Consider the following 17,904-nt stretch of genomic DNA (forward strand, 5'->3'; position numbering starts at 1 on the left):
GTCAGGTAGGTTGAAAGTACAGAGAGAGAGGGAGAGAGAGAGAGGGAGAGGTGAGGTAGTGCAGACAGATAAAGAGAAGTAGAGGTGAGGTGGTGAAGGAGAGAGAGGTGAGGTGTCAGAGTCCAGCTGTAAACTCATAAAAATCCTCCGTGATGTCATCAGGTGAGTCTCCAGGTGAGCGGCAGCAGGTTTCTCACTGATCTTGACTGTTTGTCCTGAACCCGTCTCACCTGTCTCACCTGACCTGGCTGCTGCGACTGACGCTCCTCTGTTGTCTCTGTGAGAGAGAGAGCGTCGACCGACCTCCTTCCTTCACCTGCTGCTGTAAGTTTTTGTTTTATTTTCTCTCTTTCTGTCTCTTGTCGACTTCCTCTTTGGTTTGTCTCTTTATTTTGTAGTTCGACCTTCTCCCCTCGCATGCCTCGCTCTGTGAACTGTTTCTTTAAGATAACAGGCTGTTTAAATAAAGTTTGCTTCAGCAGTTTGATACGACTCGATCAGATCAAGTCAAGTTCATACACCGGTAGCCAACAGTATGGTGGCACTTTGTTCACTCACACTGGTTTAGTGCACTCTTTGTTTATAACCGTCTCAGACACTAAACCTCTTGACTGTATGGAAAGCAAATGGTGACTGAAGTCTGAAACATTTGTTTAATCTCCAGCTTCATTTAACAAGTGCCAGACAAACAGATATCTTGTTAAATAATTCTCCAACTGTGTTTATTTTTCTTTTTAATAGACTGATTAGATCTAGATTCTAACACCTTTTTGTTAGTCGTCATAAGCTCCCATATCAAGAAGAGGCAATGTTGTCAACAGTGTGTCCTTTCTGTTTTGGGTGGAGTCAGATCATATGTTAGTTTGTCCTGGTTTTTATGCGAGAGAAAATGATTCATCAAAGTTCTGTTAGGTTCGTTGAGTTTGGATCCATTTGTGGTTGTTATAATGTGTCTATAACAAAATGCAAGGGTCTTGGAAATTGGTCAATAATCCACCCCATGCTCTGCTGATAATTAAACCATCTGATCTGGTTACTGCTAACAAACACATGTACAACTTTTAATTATGAACTTCTGATCATGTTTTTATCTTCATCATCATCACCACCAGCAGCAGCAACAGAAACAACATGGAGTCCAGAGAGGAAGAACAAGAGGACGACACCCCCAGGTCACATAAAACACATTATTAATAATAATAATAATGGATTACATTTATATATTGCTTTTGTATTGTATTTGTATACCCAAAGCACGTACAGCAACCATTATTCATTCATACCACATTCACATCGGTGGTGGTAAGCTACTGTATGTGTGTAGCCACAGCTGCCCTGGGGCAAACTGACATTAAACCACTTCAACGGTCGCACAGTGTTTCAGCTTATAGATCAGTGGAGGTGGAGAGGTTTTGTTTACATGAGTAAAGACTAGAGTGCATTGCATGAGGAAGTAAAGGCTACCTGTTACCTCGAGTGGAGTCTTGGAGAAAAAGCACAGAGTTGTCTGCAAACAGAGATTTATTTATTTATTTATTTTTTTTTACAACAGTTTGTGATAATTAATTATGAAATTAGCTCTTGAGTCAAATCTGGCATATTTACAACAATTTTTTTTTTTTGTATGTTCATGAATATGCAGAGTCCCATTACAAATCAACTAATAAATGAAAGAAAAAAAAGTAGACGCTTGCTACATCAAATCAATTCTTCTGTTCTGACATAATTAAATCCTGAATTATTCTCATGTCTCCAGTCTGTGTGATTTTAAAATATCCATGTTTTCCTGTGAACAGGTCGTTACTGGCAGCTGAAGACCCCGAGAACATCAACACCACTAACAGTATCAGGACTAACAGCATGGATACTACAGATACTACTGCTACTACTGCTACTACTGATACTATTGATCCACCTGGCGATACTGATCCAACTACTACTGATGCAGATCCACCGGACACTACTAATACAACTGGTGCTTGTGATGGTACTGGTCCTACTGATACTGCGTCCATTACTAACACTACTGAGGCTGTTAGTAATACTTCAGTCACTGATGATCAAACAGGTATTACGGTGTTATCTAAAGACCCAGGATATTATCTTTTTTTTTATTTTTTTTTATTTTATAACCTTTATTTAAACTCGGAGATATATTGAGGAGTAACCTCATTTACAATATAGCCGAGATGAAACACAAAACATATAAGGACAAAAGACAATACATTTGAAACATACAAAAACATAACAGAATACCAGAAATTAAAGGTGACTTGGATAAATTGAAACATAGTTAAAAGCAGGAGCATTTAGAGGTAAAATAAGATGTAGTTATGGTTTTAAATTGTCCTATTGACAAAAGTGAGGTAAGTTTCAAATGATTTTGCAGAGTGTTCCAGTTTGTAGGTGCACAGTAAGAGAAACTGGTCTTTCCAAGTTCGGTGTTAACAGAGAGAACCTGCAGTGTGAGCCAGTCTTTTGAGCGTGTATGATGGAGACCTGCATTAAAAGATACTAGTGAGTTAATATAAGATGGTAAGAGACCAGTAAGAGCTTTAAAAATAAATAAAATCCAATGTTGATCACGCCTAGTAGATAGTGAGGGCCATCCGACTTTAAAATCATTTAAGTGAGTTTTGTTTTTTTAGGATTTAAATTGTGATATTATTGGTCTTGAGTCCATGTTATTATATCTAAGGTTTTTATCCTCATAGATCACATGCAACACATGCAACCTTGACTTTAAAACTCAAATGTACAATTTATCTAACAGTCGTTTCTAAATATTTCTTATCTTCGCCCTCAGGCGAGGAGGAAACAGGTGAATTGCTGAAAGGAAACAGCGTTGCCATGACAGAAACCGGTGCTGAGTCAGCAGGTAAACAGGAAAAGGGAAAATGTTGTTTTTGTGTCAAAGAGGTCCTGTTGTCTTTGTTCATTTTGAGATATTTTTTTTGTTTTGTTTTTAAGATGAAGAGGAGCCACTGGAAAAAAACACAGCAGAAGATGAGGAAGGTGAGAAAAGTCGTCCGTCATCATCGTGTCTTGCTCAGATTAAAGTCTCTCTGTCCTCATCACCTCCTCTCTTCTTCTCTGCAGCAGAAGATGACGAGCAGGTGTTTGATTTTGAACCAGGTGACCTCTTCTTCTTCTTCTTCTTTGTCTTCTTCCTTTCCTTTGTCTTCTCCTTCTCTGATCTCCAGTCTTTGTCTTGTCTCAACAGACGAAGTCGAGTCTCAGCAGAGCTCATCGACCCCGACCAGAGAAAGACCAGGTACAACCAGAACACCAAGTTTTTTTTTCTGATAAATAATTTTGTAATTACAGCGTAGTTGGTGTCAGACCAGCAACCAACAAAACAGAAGCGGTTTTATTTATGTCACTTCTCCACATCCAGAATAAAATATGATATGGTACAATAACGTTTTGTGTGTGTCCTCACTTCCTGTCTGCAGATCCTCCCAGCAGTCTGGCCTTATCAGGGCCACGACCAATGAAGAAGAAAGTCCTGGTGGCTCCGACTCTCAGTCTGTCTTTAGGTAACAACGGTTTATACAATTCAGACAAATAAGACCTCGACCTCTGAGCCAAAACTTGATGTTTCAAGATCAAACTTCCTTCATAAAGTTGAGTATCATCAGCATAACTGTGACATCAAAGAGGGTAAACGCATGTAGATTAAAGGGACAACGAGGAGTTTTGGAAAGCGACGTGTTTTCAAACTACATTTCCCATGAGCCTCCGCGCACACGGTGAAATTCTTGGACCGTTTTCAATGTTTTCATTCATCAAGAATGAAAGTCAGAGGTTCGAAGACGATCAGATACCGTCGTAGTTCCATAAACCATAAACGGCAGCGTCCGCGAAACCGAAAGTAGAAATTCTGGTCGGCTCGCCCAGCATTTCCACCACTAACAATAATAACAAAATAACGATCAAGACAAAACTATATCTTTATCGAAAATGGACCCTTTAACAAGTGTGGGTAACGTAAATTCATCCACATTAATATGAGACTTTTTTATAACCAAATACAAACTCCTCGTTGTCCCTTTAAAAAGAAGTGGCCCTAACAGTGATCCTGGTGAAACGCCTCAGGTCCTTTTGGAGATTTATCAGTGATTAACGAACTCGCTCTTGAACAGAGAACCAGTTAAATGTTAATCAACTGTTGATGGTGACGATCCTCAGGTCGCAGCGAGTCGAACGTCTCTGACGATTTCCCCTCCGCCTTCCTCTCCCCTGCACCTGAAGACGATGACGACACGGGGCTCGATTTCGACCTCGATGCCATAGATACGCCATCAGACACCGAATCGCTGCACTTCCCCATGTACGACCTGGACGTGGAAGGTAAGAGGTCAGAGGTCGAACAATGGCGATATTTAAAGGGATAGTTCACCCAAAATTGAAATTTCACTCATTATCTACTCACCCTCATGTCGACTAAGGGCTGGGAGAAGTTTCAGAGTCCTCCGTGGCTTCTCTGAGTTACGGGGGGTCTCGGCGTAGCAGTGCATGTCCATATAACGGTTGCAAATGGATACCAACTGTCTTCGTAACAAAAAGACACACCAAAAAACATCCAAATAGCTCCATGCTGCTCGTATGTAATGTCTGTCTTGTATTGAAATGCAAAAATGTCCCGGAAAAAATTAAATATGTCTATATTTCAAGCTTGTTTTGTAGCGGAAGCTTCTTGAAGCTCCTCTTCCCGGTTTGTCAAATTTGGACGAACTGGGAAGAGGAGCTTCCGCTACAAAACAAGCTTGAAATATAGACATTTAATTTTTTTTCGGGACAGTTTCGCATTTCGGGGCTTCAATACAAGCCGGACATTACATACGAGCAGCATGGAGGTATTTGGATGTTTTTTGGTGTGTCTTTTTTTTACAAAGACAGTTGGTATCCATTTGCAACCGTTATATGGGTATGCACTGCTACGCCGAGACCCCCTGTAACTCAGAGAAGCTACGGAGGACTCTGAAACTTCTCCCAGCCCTTAGTCGACATGAGGGTGAGTAGATAATGAGTGAAATTTCAATCTTGGGTGAACTATCGCTTTAACTTGAACCTGTTTTGCAGATGACTTGCGGCGTCTCGGCGTGGCGACCTTCCGCCGCAGACCCATCGGACCGAGGTCTGACGGTCAGACCTCCTCTGCCCCGGGGCCGGACCACAGCAGTCTCGGAGCTCTGGAGAGGGAGGACATGGTGGACAATCTGGGCACAAGGTGGCGCTCTTTCTCCACAGGTGAACCCCCACAGGAGTGCCGGGTCAACATGAGCGTCCTGGAGCCGTATCTACGGGTTCTGTCCCACGGAGGTACGACAGCGCTGTAGTTACTGTAGCGTGGTGCTTTACATGGTCTCATCCTCATCTGTGGCCCTTCCCCTCATCTTTAACACCTGCTTTCCCTCTCCCTGTCACTTCTCAGGTTACTATGGAGATGGTATGAATGACATCATCGTGTTTTCCTCCTGCTACCTGCCGCAGAACAGTTTGGAGAATTACCAATATGTGATGGACAATCTGTTCAGGTGAAACATTCACAATGTCCTCACAATGTAAAGCGTCCTCACAGTGATGGTTTAAAATCAAAATCTTTAAAGGGCAACTATGCAAGTCCGGTTGCTTATCCGCTGTGTTGCTAACCCTCCTCTTGGCCATGTGCATGTGTTTACAAATTACAACGATGCCGGCGGAATATCAATCGACAGCAATAGATAACGTTATATATCGTGTACGATGTTACGACAAGTTGTGACCTGCACATTCACCACGCTATGAGATAATAACGAAACGTTACCAGACAGAGTTGTTTTAGAGGCAAATACAGAGACTGCTTGCTGAAAAACTGCCCCCAATGGAAAGGCACTTCAGCATTTTTGCATGAATTTGCCTCTAAAACAAGTCTGTCTCGTAACGTTCTGTTATTATCTCATAGCGTGGTGAATGTGCAGGTCACAACTTGTCCACCAGAGCGTTTTGGAGTTGTTGGATTGTGTATTTGATGAGTTTGATGAGGGAAACCAAGAAATCCCATTAGCCTCCGTAGCGTAGCTCTGAGCAGCCGTTCTAAAAACAGTTTGCACCGACAATTAAAGGTAACGAACCTACTGTTATAGGGGACTATAGGGATTATGGCAATGGGCCAATTTGCCAAAATGTTGAACTATCCCTTTAAGTTTTAATTATATATTTTTTTTAATTAAAAAACTAACTGCAGTCATGTCAGCTCCTCTGTGAGACTGAAGTCAAAGTGCAACATGCTAACACGCCAACGTCTCTGTCCACCTGTCTTCAGGTACGTAGTCGGGACTCTGGATCTGATGGTTGCAGAAAACTATGTGATAGTTTATCTGTGCGCTGGAGGTCAGAACGACAAACTCCCAGGGATCGGCTGGCTCAAAGAGTGTTACACCACCATCAACAGGAGGTACGATCATCTCAGTATCAGATTACTTGATGCTTACTTGCTGATTTCTTTAAACATAAATTGTATGAGGACATATCACACAAGGTAGAAAATCTTGATGGCGCTCAGCCTGGCTTTGTTTTATACATCAGTGTTGTTTGTGTCTGTGTCCACCGTGTGGCATCAGAGCTTCACTGTTGAAACACAAGTCTTTATTCTGCAGCTTCTCTTTCCTTAATGAGTCACTTTAGCTGCATGCTCTGAACACAGTGTGCTGGAACATCTTTATAAGTCACAATAAATGTCCATTTTAATGATGTTTCTGGTGAATTTGATACAATCCAGCTGTGATTTACTTAACATACTGTTTTCAATCAACTGTCTCCATTTCGCTCAGCAGGCCTTTCCTTTTCCTTATCAGGCTACACTCAGTTTTATTTGTTCTTCTTTTTTCTTTCTTTCTTTCTTTCTCACTGAAGAAATGCATTAACAAACAAAGGCACAGGTTGAGACTTAATGTCAGTTACCTTGACCTTTGAGCTTGATTATTCAGTTACTGTACAGCACAGACAGGAATGACCAGATACATGCAGGTGTAGTCAGGTACAGTCATGTACAGGTGCGTTAGAGCCGAGCTGCTGCCGTTGTCCACAGTCGTCCTCCTGTCCTTGAAAGGTTGGACTCCACCTTTTGACTTTGCACGGTTCAAACTCCGGGTCTGAACTTGGACTTTATACTTTAAGACAGACCCAGTTATCTGTGAGGCCTCTGTGTGCACACTGACTTCTACCTGGAGCAACTCTTAGTCTTTTTTTTTTTTAGCAGAGACCGATGAGGAGGTTGACTTTTACCTGTTTGTGTTTGTGCAGACTGAGGAAGAACCTGAAGGGTTTCCACGTGGTTCACCCCACCTGGTACATCAAAGCCCTCATCACGATCATCAAACCCTTCATCAGGTCAGTTCATCACTCACTTTATCTGCTACTGAAAATAAAGTAAAGTAAATAAACCAACAAATTAAAGCAGAAGTAAGCGGAATATTTGTGTTAATATAAGTCTTAAATAGTTATATCTTCCGACAGCAATCACTTATATAGAGTGTTTGGTCTGAAACACGGGTCTGTCAGTCACTCTGCTCTGCTGTAAGCCGAGGAGAAACTTTCCTTGTATCCTACAACCTTTATCCAATGAGGCGAGAGAACGGCATAAAGGGGCGGCCCTCTCTGTGTGTTTAACCCAGATAAACCCCCAAAAACAACTAAATAAACCAGCCACTTGAACTAGAAAACTAAACCTCCTTTTCTTTTAAATGAGGTGTGTCCCTGTGACAAAGGGAGAGTTAGTTTACTGCATCCTTTCAGATTTGGATGCATCTGAAACGGAAATGTGTTAAATAGCCGACAGAAATAAATAAATGAATATATTTGACTGTGCATATTTGGTATAAATAATAATAAATAATCTTCTTAAAGAGGATGTATAAACTGTATGTGATGATATAATATCTTCTTACAGACATGTGGCTAGATCTTGGAACAGACCTGCTCCACCACCCTGAGCACAGGTCTTTTCCAAGTTTCACTCTGTCATAGGTCACATACCAACAGTATAGATGTCCTGACTCACACAATCTGATTGTGTCAGCATAAAGACAGCGATGTACATTATAATAGCTGCCTGTCATGAGAAACATGCATGTTTCAGTGTTGCACACTTATAATTATAAAAAAAAACAATCAGCAACATTTCTTTCACTACTGCCACCCTTCATGTTTAGAGCAGTACACAATGTACATGTCGCCTTTTTGCAGGTGGGGCTTCCCAATGTTACAAAATAACGACCTTTACATTATGTTACATCTGTCTGTCTGCCATGCCATGGTGATTTTTGAGATGTTTATTGTTTACAAAGTGACACAAGGGACATAGAAATGTATGGGCGAAAGGGCTATAAGAACCCCTCAAACTCCCTCGCTATGTGACAAATCTTTACCTGACATGGGCAGAAATTTTATATAGTCAGAACCGTGAGACCTTCCTGAACACGTACATGTCATTTTGAAAAACAAACCAGTTAATTTAAACCAGGGGTGTCCAAACTTTTTGTAAAGAGGGCCAGATTTGGTGAGGTGAAAATGTGTGGGGGGCCGACCATTCAGCCTGACAGCCTTTGAACCATTAACATTAAATGCAAATGAACTATTTAATACATTTTTTTATTGCAAATGGCATTCTTTTCATTTCCTCACATAGAATATAAATAAATCTAAACAAGCTTTTACCAAATCATCACTTTTTTTTTTTTTTTTGGTATGTGCTGGCGGGCCATATATTATTGATTTTATGACAGACGCTGCGGGCCAGTGGGAATTTGAACACGGCCTGCAATTGGCCCTGGGCCGGACTTTGGACATGCCTGACTTAAACCAACAAATCAAACTAACTAAAGCAAAACAAAGCCTTCAAACAAAACCCAGTTAAATTAAATAGTCTCATCCTCCTCCTCCTCCTCAGCTCTAAGTTCAGCAGGAAGCTCCAGTTTGTCGACAGCCTCGAGGATCTGTCTCATCTCATCCCCACTGAGCACGTGCAGATACCAGACTGTGTCAAAGAGTGAGTTCACCTGGTGTTTAAACCTCTCGACACCCCAACATCTTCTTCTGTCGTCAGCGCACAACACAAAATAACCCAAAGAGACAGTGTAACGTGTTCAAAATAAGCCTGTAATTCAATATTTCATCATTTCTGTTGCTTTGCTCAGGTACGAACAGACCTTATCCAGGTGAAACCGCTGAAAGGAGGACTTGCATCCTTCAGAAACACATGCACAAACCACTGGGAGTTCTTCTTGGGCCTTTTTACATCTTATCGCTCCACATCCAGCAGGTGGAGATCCACCAGTGTCCTGCTCAGTGACACCCAGTCAGTGTTTAAGGACTAATGCTGCTGCCGCTGCCGTGTCAGTGAGCAGATCTCTGCAGAGCAGCAAGACGCCATCACAACGCTGCTGCTGCTGCTTTCTTTCTTTTCACCCACAGGTCACTTTGTAAACAGTGTTACAGCACTTTAAGTTTTACTGTAATCAGGGAGAATCCTGTTCAAAAGTAATCACACAAAAAACATTTCCATTCATTTTATTTTCATACATAATACATTTTATCATCATCATCATCATTTATGCTTTACTTTAAAAATTAGATCAAACATTTCAGTCCCATTTTCAAATAATTAGTTAAGGGAAAAAGTTATTATATTGTGATCACAAATTAATATTTCAATATAGATTTCATCATCATTTCTGTCATACCTTAAACATTAGATCAAACATTTCAGTCTCACTCTCAAATAATTTGTTCAGGGAAGGTAAAAGTTCCCTAAGATATTGTGAAATTAATATTTCAATATTATTTTATTATTTCTATTTTTGCCAACTCGTGTTTTAACAGGATAAAAAATGATTACCATCTTTAAAACTGAACAAACCGTACAAAAATCTACTTTACTCTGCAGGTTTCTGTTTTTTCTGGACATGTCAACTTTTTTTCTTTTTTTACACATACAAAAGGTGAAAAGTGTTTGTTTTTATTTCTGTTTTTTTTTTTTTGCTAAATGTTTTTTCATGTGGAAGGTTTTGAAATCAATCTGAAGTTTTTTGAGAAACTGGTGAAGGTTTTTTACTCACTCTGCACTTTCAGTATTTCCAGCCGCTGAACCAGCAGCCGCTGGCTGCAGGATCAGTGCCTTGCAACAGAACAGATGAATTTGTTCATGTTTTTGGTGCTGAATTAAAATAAATTTTAAAAAAATGCATTGTTATTTTCATCTTTATCTGGTGTGTTTGTGTTTTGTTTTGTTTTTTTCTCCTGTGTGAGGCGACCTGAAGTCAGAGATAACCTGTGATTGATTGTTTCCATCCAGTTTGTCCAGTTCTTCCTGCACGGGGGCGGAAAGTTTCAGATTTTACCAAAAAAAAAAAAAAAAAAGGAAAGAAGGAAAAATGCTGAAGTAAGGAATGGAGTTGTGTTTCCATGGAGACACATCTTTATGTACATGACCTTTTGAACCAGTTGAGGAGGAGGAGGAGGAGGAGGAGGAGGAGGAGGAGGAGGAGGAGGAGGAAGGCAAACAGGCTCGGTGTCATGAACAGGTGATAGGAGGCTGAGCGGTGCCTCCGGTGCCGGGTACAGGAGACTCACTCAGGTATGTGCGATCGTGTGTTGGTCCACACACACACAGCAGCAACAAGACAAGACGACAGATGTGTTCGGTCTTTTGTCCGCAGGAACATCTGTAAAGGACAAAAGAAGAAGACGACAGACTCAGAATCACTGTTTTTTATATATATAACCTATATTTATATCCACATCTGGATGTTGTTTGGACTAAAACCAGCACAGAGTGGTCCAACACACACACACACACACACACATATGCACGGTTTGTTTGTTCTGTTTGAAGTGTTTGTTTGTTATTGATCGTTGACAGAAGAAATAGAAATCGTCAGTCACGTGGCGGTGGCGGCCGTCAGACTAACAGCCAATGAGAGACCAGAACAGACTTGTTGTTACCTGTGAAGACATTTATTATGTGTGTGTGACAGGGAACACTGTGGTCATTTCTTACACCAGAACAGGAAAATGGTCTGCGGTGTGTGTGTGTGTGTGTGTGTGTGTGTGTGTGTGTGTGTGTGTGTGTGTGTGTGTGTGTGTGTGTGTGTGTGTGTGTGTGTGTGTGTGTGTGTGTGTGTGTGTGAGACAGACAGACTGGTCTGTATAAACCCAGCGGCTGGTCAGGAAATGGAGCCTGACAGGAAGGAAGTGAGGTAGCTGCTGAGGAAACTCAACAAACAGGAACACAGGCCAGTGTGTGTGTGTGTGTGTGTAGGCTATGTATGTGTGTGCGCGCGTATGTGTGTGTGTCAGCTCACCTCAGCCTGTTTTTCACCCTGGGTCTTGTGTGTTTGATTTACTTGCAGTATGTAACTATCAGCCTGCTTGAGTGTGTGTGTGTGTGTGTGTGGTTTTGAATTTCTTTCTCTGGCTCTCTGACTCTGGAATAAATGTATCATTGAATTGCGATTAAAGTTGTATTTCTGTGATAGGACCCTGCACTGCAAAAACTAAAACTCTTACCAAGAACATTTGTCTTATTTCTAGTTGAAGCAATCTCATTATAGCCTAGCTAGGCTACTTAAAATAAGACTAATCACATTAAAAGTAGCTTATTTTTAGACACTTTTTACTTCTTTCAAGTCTATTTTCACTTGAAATAAGTAGAAAAATCTGATAGTGAAGCAAGTTTTTCTTTCTTATTACAAGCACAAAAAACTTGCTTTCACTGGCAGATTTTTCTACTTATTTTAGGTGAAAATTTGTTTGAAACAAGTGAAAATGATAATTTTTAGGTGATGAGTCTTATTTTAAGTGGAAAGAGGTTAGCATTGTAGAAATTAGACATTTTGACAAGAAATAAGACAAATATTCTGGGAAAGATTTGGGGTTTTTGCAGTGCACTGTAAACCCAGATTTTGTTTCTAATTAAACATCTGAGTGATCATTACTTATTCTTTTATGTTTTGTAAAAACCTGCTATCATTACTAAACAACATTCGTTGTTTGGACTATTTAGCTGAAAGATTCATTGCACTAATCATGTTTAGTAGAGATAACTTGGTATGTTAACTTTCATAAGAAAAGGGAGGGGCCTAATTCAAAAACCTGCCGGGTCATGTGACAAGGCCATAACTGTGCGTCCACGGTGCTCTACACTTGGCGGGACGAGCAATAACATCTCTGGACAAGCGGCTGCAGACTTAACATTACTCTGACCAGGAAACAACCTACTCCGAGAGGAACGGTTAGTATGTAAAATAACTATTGTTATCTTTGTGGGAACTTTGGATAGGTTTTGGATAAGTTACTGTTCGAACCTGTGCATGGTGTAAATAGGCTAACACTGTCCACTCAAAATTGTGTTGTTGGCTAAATGTTAAAGTTAGCTTAGTGTTAACAGTCTGAGGACAGCTCACACACGGCAGGTTTGCGCGACTGTATAATATTACCGTTATTTTACGCGGTAGAAAAGCCGTTCAATCGCTGTCGGGGTGACTTGTTGACGCAGCTTTTTTTTCTGTGTAAGGTTACTTTACTGTGCATGGTGTAAATAGGCTAACACTAGCTAATGTCCACTCAAAATTGTGTCGGCTAAATGTTAAAGTTAGCTCAGTGTTAACAGTCTGAGGACGGCTCACACATGGCAGGTTTGCGCGACTGTATCATTAATTACTGTCATTTTACGCAGTAGAAAAGCCGTTCAATAGCTGTCGGGGCTACGGAGTTTAGCAAGCACTGTGAAAGTGTATGTTGTTCACACGGGGTGCTGTAACACAGTCTCGTTCGGTTCTATTACTTATTATATTCAACAGTGACATTGCTGAGCTGAGTTGTTAAGCTAAAAGTTTTTTTGTTCTCTATTTTTTCAGATCAATGTGGTGTGAAGATGCTGTGGAAGTGTAAGTATTGTGAGTTTATGTGTGAGAAAAGGTTACCTTTTAAAACATTATAGGTTAAAACACGGAAACTATGGTAGAACTGTCCCATTTCCCTGCTTACACCAACAATGTGTGTGCACATTCAACTTCATTAATGCACTTAAGGTCCACCTAGCAAAGATTCACCAGAAAACCCAGGGTGCACAACTGAGTGAAACTGCCCAAGTAACCTTTAACTGTCAGTCATGTGATTTTTCTGCACCCTGCACAGAAGCAGTCTTTCTCACTCACCTGCGCAGTACACATTTAAAGGTAAATCACAGAGTACAGTGTCCATATAATGGCTGCAACTTTCACACTAATGTGTATTCCACATTTAATGCGCACGAAAGTATGGAGCACAGAACAAGAGAGGGAATGTTGGACAGTTGTTGACACAGATTTCACAACAGACCAAGTTTGGTCCATACACATTATGTACTTACTGTATATCACAGTCCTACTCTATTAGTTGTGTTATTCAATCCAAACACTTCTTGGCTGGTTAAGCTTTCTTATAGATCATTATTTGTTTTTCATTTTAGCTATCTAACTTGTGTTATTGTGTTTAATCCCGAAAAGACTACAGAGCCAACTGCGATCCGGACACAGGTGCTCAGAGGGCTTCCTATCATCCTTGGGGACAACCCCACAAACTTCTTCAAAGCAGGTTTTGTAAGTAAGCTCTTGCTTTCTTAATGTTTTCACCATTATTATTTTTTTTTTTACCATGACAATCTTATAGTGTTTTAGAGAAATCTAATTTGATGATTGTTCTCTTCTGTTATTCTTTATGAAGGACACTGATGATGATTCCTTTCGTGACCTGGACATTGGGATAATTCTCATTGAACGTGAAGGTGCTGTGCTCGCATCTTCCCAGCATCTCATTCCAACCTCGTTGAAAATCATCAATGAGGGAGAAGTTGTCATGGACAACATTCAAGATCTGCCAAAGGCCATGTGCATTCTGTTTGGACTCACATATGCACTCCATCTTAACTACCCCAAGACTATGAAGCTCACATTTCAGTTCATCCAACAGGTATTGCTCTCGTTGGGCCACACTGACCTAAAGCCAAAGCTACAGACTTTGAAAAATCAGCTTGCAATGTAAAGAGATGTCAAGTTTGCTGTAAGAAGCTATTGAGCTAAGCTATCTTTTTTTTTTTTGCCACACCAGCAATAACACTTTCTGACCTGTAGGGTAAACATTTTTATTTTCTGTTAAACAAGCAAACAGACACACGTACAACACCCACACACTCACAAACAACACTGACACACATACACACCTACACACACTTAAATGCTGTAGGAAGCACACTGAATGTTGTCACTTCTGTGAAAATTAAAAATGTTGTTAAAAGTTTTAGCAGAAAGACACAAGACACAATTGTTTCAGTTCTTGTTGCATCATCAGTCTTTGTAGATGCAATTAGATATCTGAGTGGTGGTTTAAGACACAATTGTTTCAGTTCTTGTTGCATCATCAGTCTTTGTACCGGTAGATGGAATTGGATATCTGAGTGGCGGTTTCTTGTGATTTTTTTTTTTTTAATGGATTTTACCACTTAAATCTCAGGGGAAATCCACTTTTTTTTTTCTTGTGAATTTGAGACACATTTAACACCAACACACATAATTGTTTCAATGATTAAGAATGACCTTTTTCAGATTAATCTTTTTAGGTTGATCATGTTGAGGTTGACCTGATGTTAAGTTTGTCCTAACAACTTTGGCTGTGTTTTGCCATTTTTCTTAAAAAAATAAAATGTATTGGAGCATTTAAAGGTGTTTCTTTATTTCCATCCAATTTAATTGAAACATTTCATACAAAAAGAAAATCAAAACTAAATTAGAGGAAAATACAGTGATTGTAATAAATTATGAGTAGCAATAACTAGTCATATTAGCTAGTTTTATCTTAATTATTTTCAGTAATAAATATAAACTTAAGGTTCTATGTTAATACAACTTGACATGTTTAGTTTTAGCTTGTGTAAAAAGTTAAAGTTCCATGTTAATTCAACTCGACTTGTTTAGTTTTAGCTTGTGCAAAAAGTTAGAATTTCATGTCAATACAACTCGCCATATTTAGTTTTAGCTTGTGTAAAAAGTTAGAGTAACATGTTAAAACAACTCGACTTGTTTAGTTTTAGCTTGTGTAAAAAGTTAGAGTTCCATGTTAATACAACTTGACTTGTTTAGTTTCAGCTTGTGAAAAAACTAAAGTGGTATAGGGCAACGGGTTTCCACGCGATTTGCGAGTAAAGTCAACTAATTCGGGTTAAGAGTGTGTGTCGGCTGTTTTTGTTTTCTTTTACTGTGTGTGTGTAGGCCCTAAGTGTTTCTTGTAGTTACTATAACAACCAGAAACAACAATAGCCTACAGCTAACACTACGCAGTGACTGTGGAGATTTCTTTGTCAAGCCGTTGGTTTCAGGATCGACCCTGAAACCAACCCAGACTGGGTGCTAAGCATAGACTGTAAAAAGAAGGTGCTAAGCTAAGCTAAACTTAGCTAAACTAAGCTATAAGCTAACCACATCCTGGACCTGAGACTGGTCTGAATCATCCGACTGTTCCTCCAACACCGCAGCTTCTGTCAGGAGACTGAAACTGTGTCTGTGTGTCTGTGTGTGTGTGTGTGTGTGTGTGTGTGTGTGTGTGTGTGTGTGTGTGTGTGTGTGTGTGTGTGTGTGTGTGAACGAGGGGGCGGGTGGGTGATGATAATGTGTCGTCATGTGATGATGATGATGCTCAGCTGTTGACACACCAACCATCAAACCAGTAGGCCTATTGTCATGTTGTTGTGTCTGTGAAGAGGTGACATAACCCTAAAATCCCCCAACACACACACACACACACACACACACACACACGCACACACGTACACTTCTTCAACTTGTGTAGGCTACAAAGACATTAAATTAATTAGGCTACCAAACACTGGATGGAGTCAGGCTAGCAGTTTCCATCCGCTTCCAGTATTTATGCTAAGCTAAGCTAAGCTAAGCTAAGAAGAGCACTGCAAAAACTCAAAATCTTTCCAAGAATAGCTAGGCTATTTGTCTTATTTCTTGTCAAAATGTCTAATTTCTAGTCAAAACTAAACTCTTTTCACTCAAGAATCATCACCTAAAAATAGATCAGTTTCACTTGTTTCAAACAAATTTTCACTAGAGATAATAAGTAGAAAAAACCTGCCAGTGAAAGCAAGTTTTTATGTGCTTGTAATAAGAAAGAAAAACTTGATCCACTATCAGATTTTTCTACTTATTTCAAGTGAAAATACGCTTGAAAGAAGTAAAGAAAATAAAAGTTAAAAACAAGCTACTTTTTAATGTGTTGAGTCATATTGTATAATGAGATTTGTTTTGACTAGAAACCTACATTTTGACTAGAAATACGACACATAGGCTATTCTTGGTAAGATTTTGAGTTTTTGCAGTGAGAGTGTAAACATAAAAACAACAGGAACGACTTTAGCGTTGTTTCTGTGACGCGACCTCATCACATCAGTTTGTGTCTCTGATGTTTGTTCTGCTTTATGATCCAACTCTCTTTAATTTTCCATTCGGTCACCCTGTTAGCATGTTAGTTAGCCGCCGTGACGTTAGCCTGCAGTGATTTGAGGGAACCTGTCGCCTCGTCATCCAGTGACTCATCGACCTGCTGCCAGTCACTTCTGTTTATACAGTTGTTGTTTATGTTTTAAAATAGAAACACACACACACACACACACACACACACACACACACACACACACACACACACACACACACACACATTCATGTTTCCATCACTTCAGGGACATTACACTGACTTAGATGCTAAACCCTGACTAAACTCCAAGTCTCACCACAGAATGTCCCCACATCATTAGTTATGCAAGAACACACACACACACACACACACACACACACACACACACACACACACACACACACACACACACACACACACACACACACACACACACACACACACACACACACACACACACACACACACACACACACAGAGAGAGAGAGAGAGACACACACACATACACACACACAAGCCATTCCCACACACTCAGTTTAAAACAAGCCACCAGCGACCGACCACGTCTTTAATTTTTCCACTTGTGTTGTTTCCTCCCCCTCAGTACTGGACTGGGGTTTCCATGGCAACACACATGCATGCACAAGCGCGCGCACACACACGCACACACACACACACACACCATTATTATTTCAGCTCCGTGGTCTCCGTCCGTGCAGCTGCTTGTAATAACACATGATGTGTAGGATGATGAAGTGTAGGAGGGGAAACACATGCGAACATGTGAACCGGGTCATACATGTTACTTCTCTAGCCTACATGTTTCCCTCACACACACACACACACACACACACACACACACACACACACACACACACTGAACACACTGAACACACTGTGATATAAGACGGTCCAATGAACTGTCTGTCATCCTCATCACATGATGTTTTGTCTGGCTAATTATACATTTACTTTTATTATTTTGTGTTATATCATAGTGACCATTTCCTTTATTGTGGAAACATTATTAGGCTATATCTTGAATTCCATTCTTCCAACTCTGCAACTTTAGTCATGTCATAATCATAAAACACCACAACTTAATTCATGAAACACTGTGACTCTCATAACATTATTAACATTATACTGCAGCTTCATTCTTGAAACAAAGAATTTCTACATAAAAAAATTGACTTTGTTCTCTCATGAATCTATTCTTTACACTGCAACTTTATTTTAGCAAATTATGAGATTGTTCTTGAAACATTACATTTTTTTTCTTAAAACATTACAGTTTTGTTCTTGAATATAACTACTATTCTAGAAACACAGCAGCTTCATTTGAAACATTATGTATATGTAAGACTTTTTTCTGGAAAAGTCATCATTTATTCTTGAAATATTATA

General features: G+C 40.0%; 2 protein-coding genes across 2 annotated transcripts in view; both read left to right on the forward strand.

Moving 5' to 3' along the window:
• rfx5 (regulatory factor X, 5) overlaps nt 1-17,904 on the forward strand; it is a 165,387-nt gene that overhangs the window by 87,179 nt on the left and 60,304 nt on the right. The gene's annotated exons all lie outside the window — the stretch shown is intronic.
• On the forward strand, nt 1,132-9,875 carry LOC310993929 (BCL2/adenovirus E1B 19 kDa protein-interacting protein 2-like; the record flags this gene model as incomplete). Its single annotated transcript, XM_083982413.1, has 13 exons — nt 1,132-1,172; nt 1,797-1,987; nt 2,807-2,878; nt 3,100-3,135; nt 3,224-3,274; nt 3,456-3,539; nt 4,192-4,353; nt 5,086-5,325; nt 5,438-5,540; nt 6,308-6,439; nt 7,288-7,374; nt 8,933-9,031; nt 9,180-9,875. The coding sequence occupies 13 exons, from the start codon at nt 1,132-1,134 to the stop codon at nt 9,202-9,204; spliced, it is 1,323 nt and encodes a 440-aa protein (XP_083838539.1). The 3' UTR covers nt 9,205-9,875.

The sequence above is a fragment of the Trachurus trachurus genome (genome assembly GCF_905171665.1).
Source record: "Trachurus trachurus genome assembly, chromosome: 11".
Classification (NCBI taxonomy): Eukaryota; Metazoa; Chordata; class Actinopteri; order Carangiformes; family Carangidae; genus Trachurus; species Trachurus trachurus.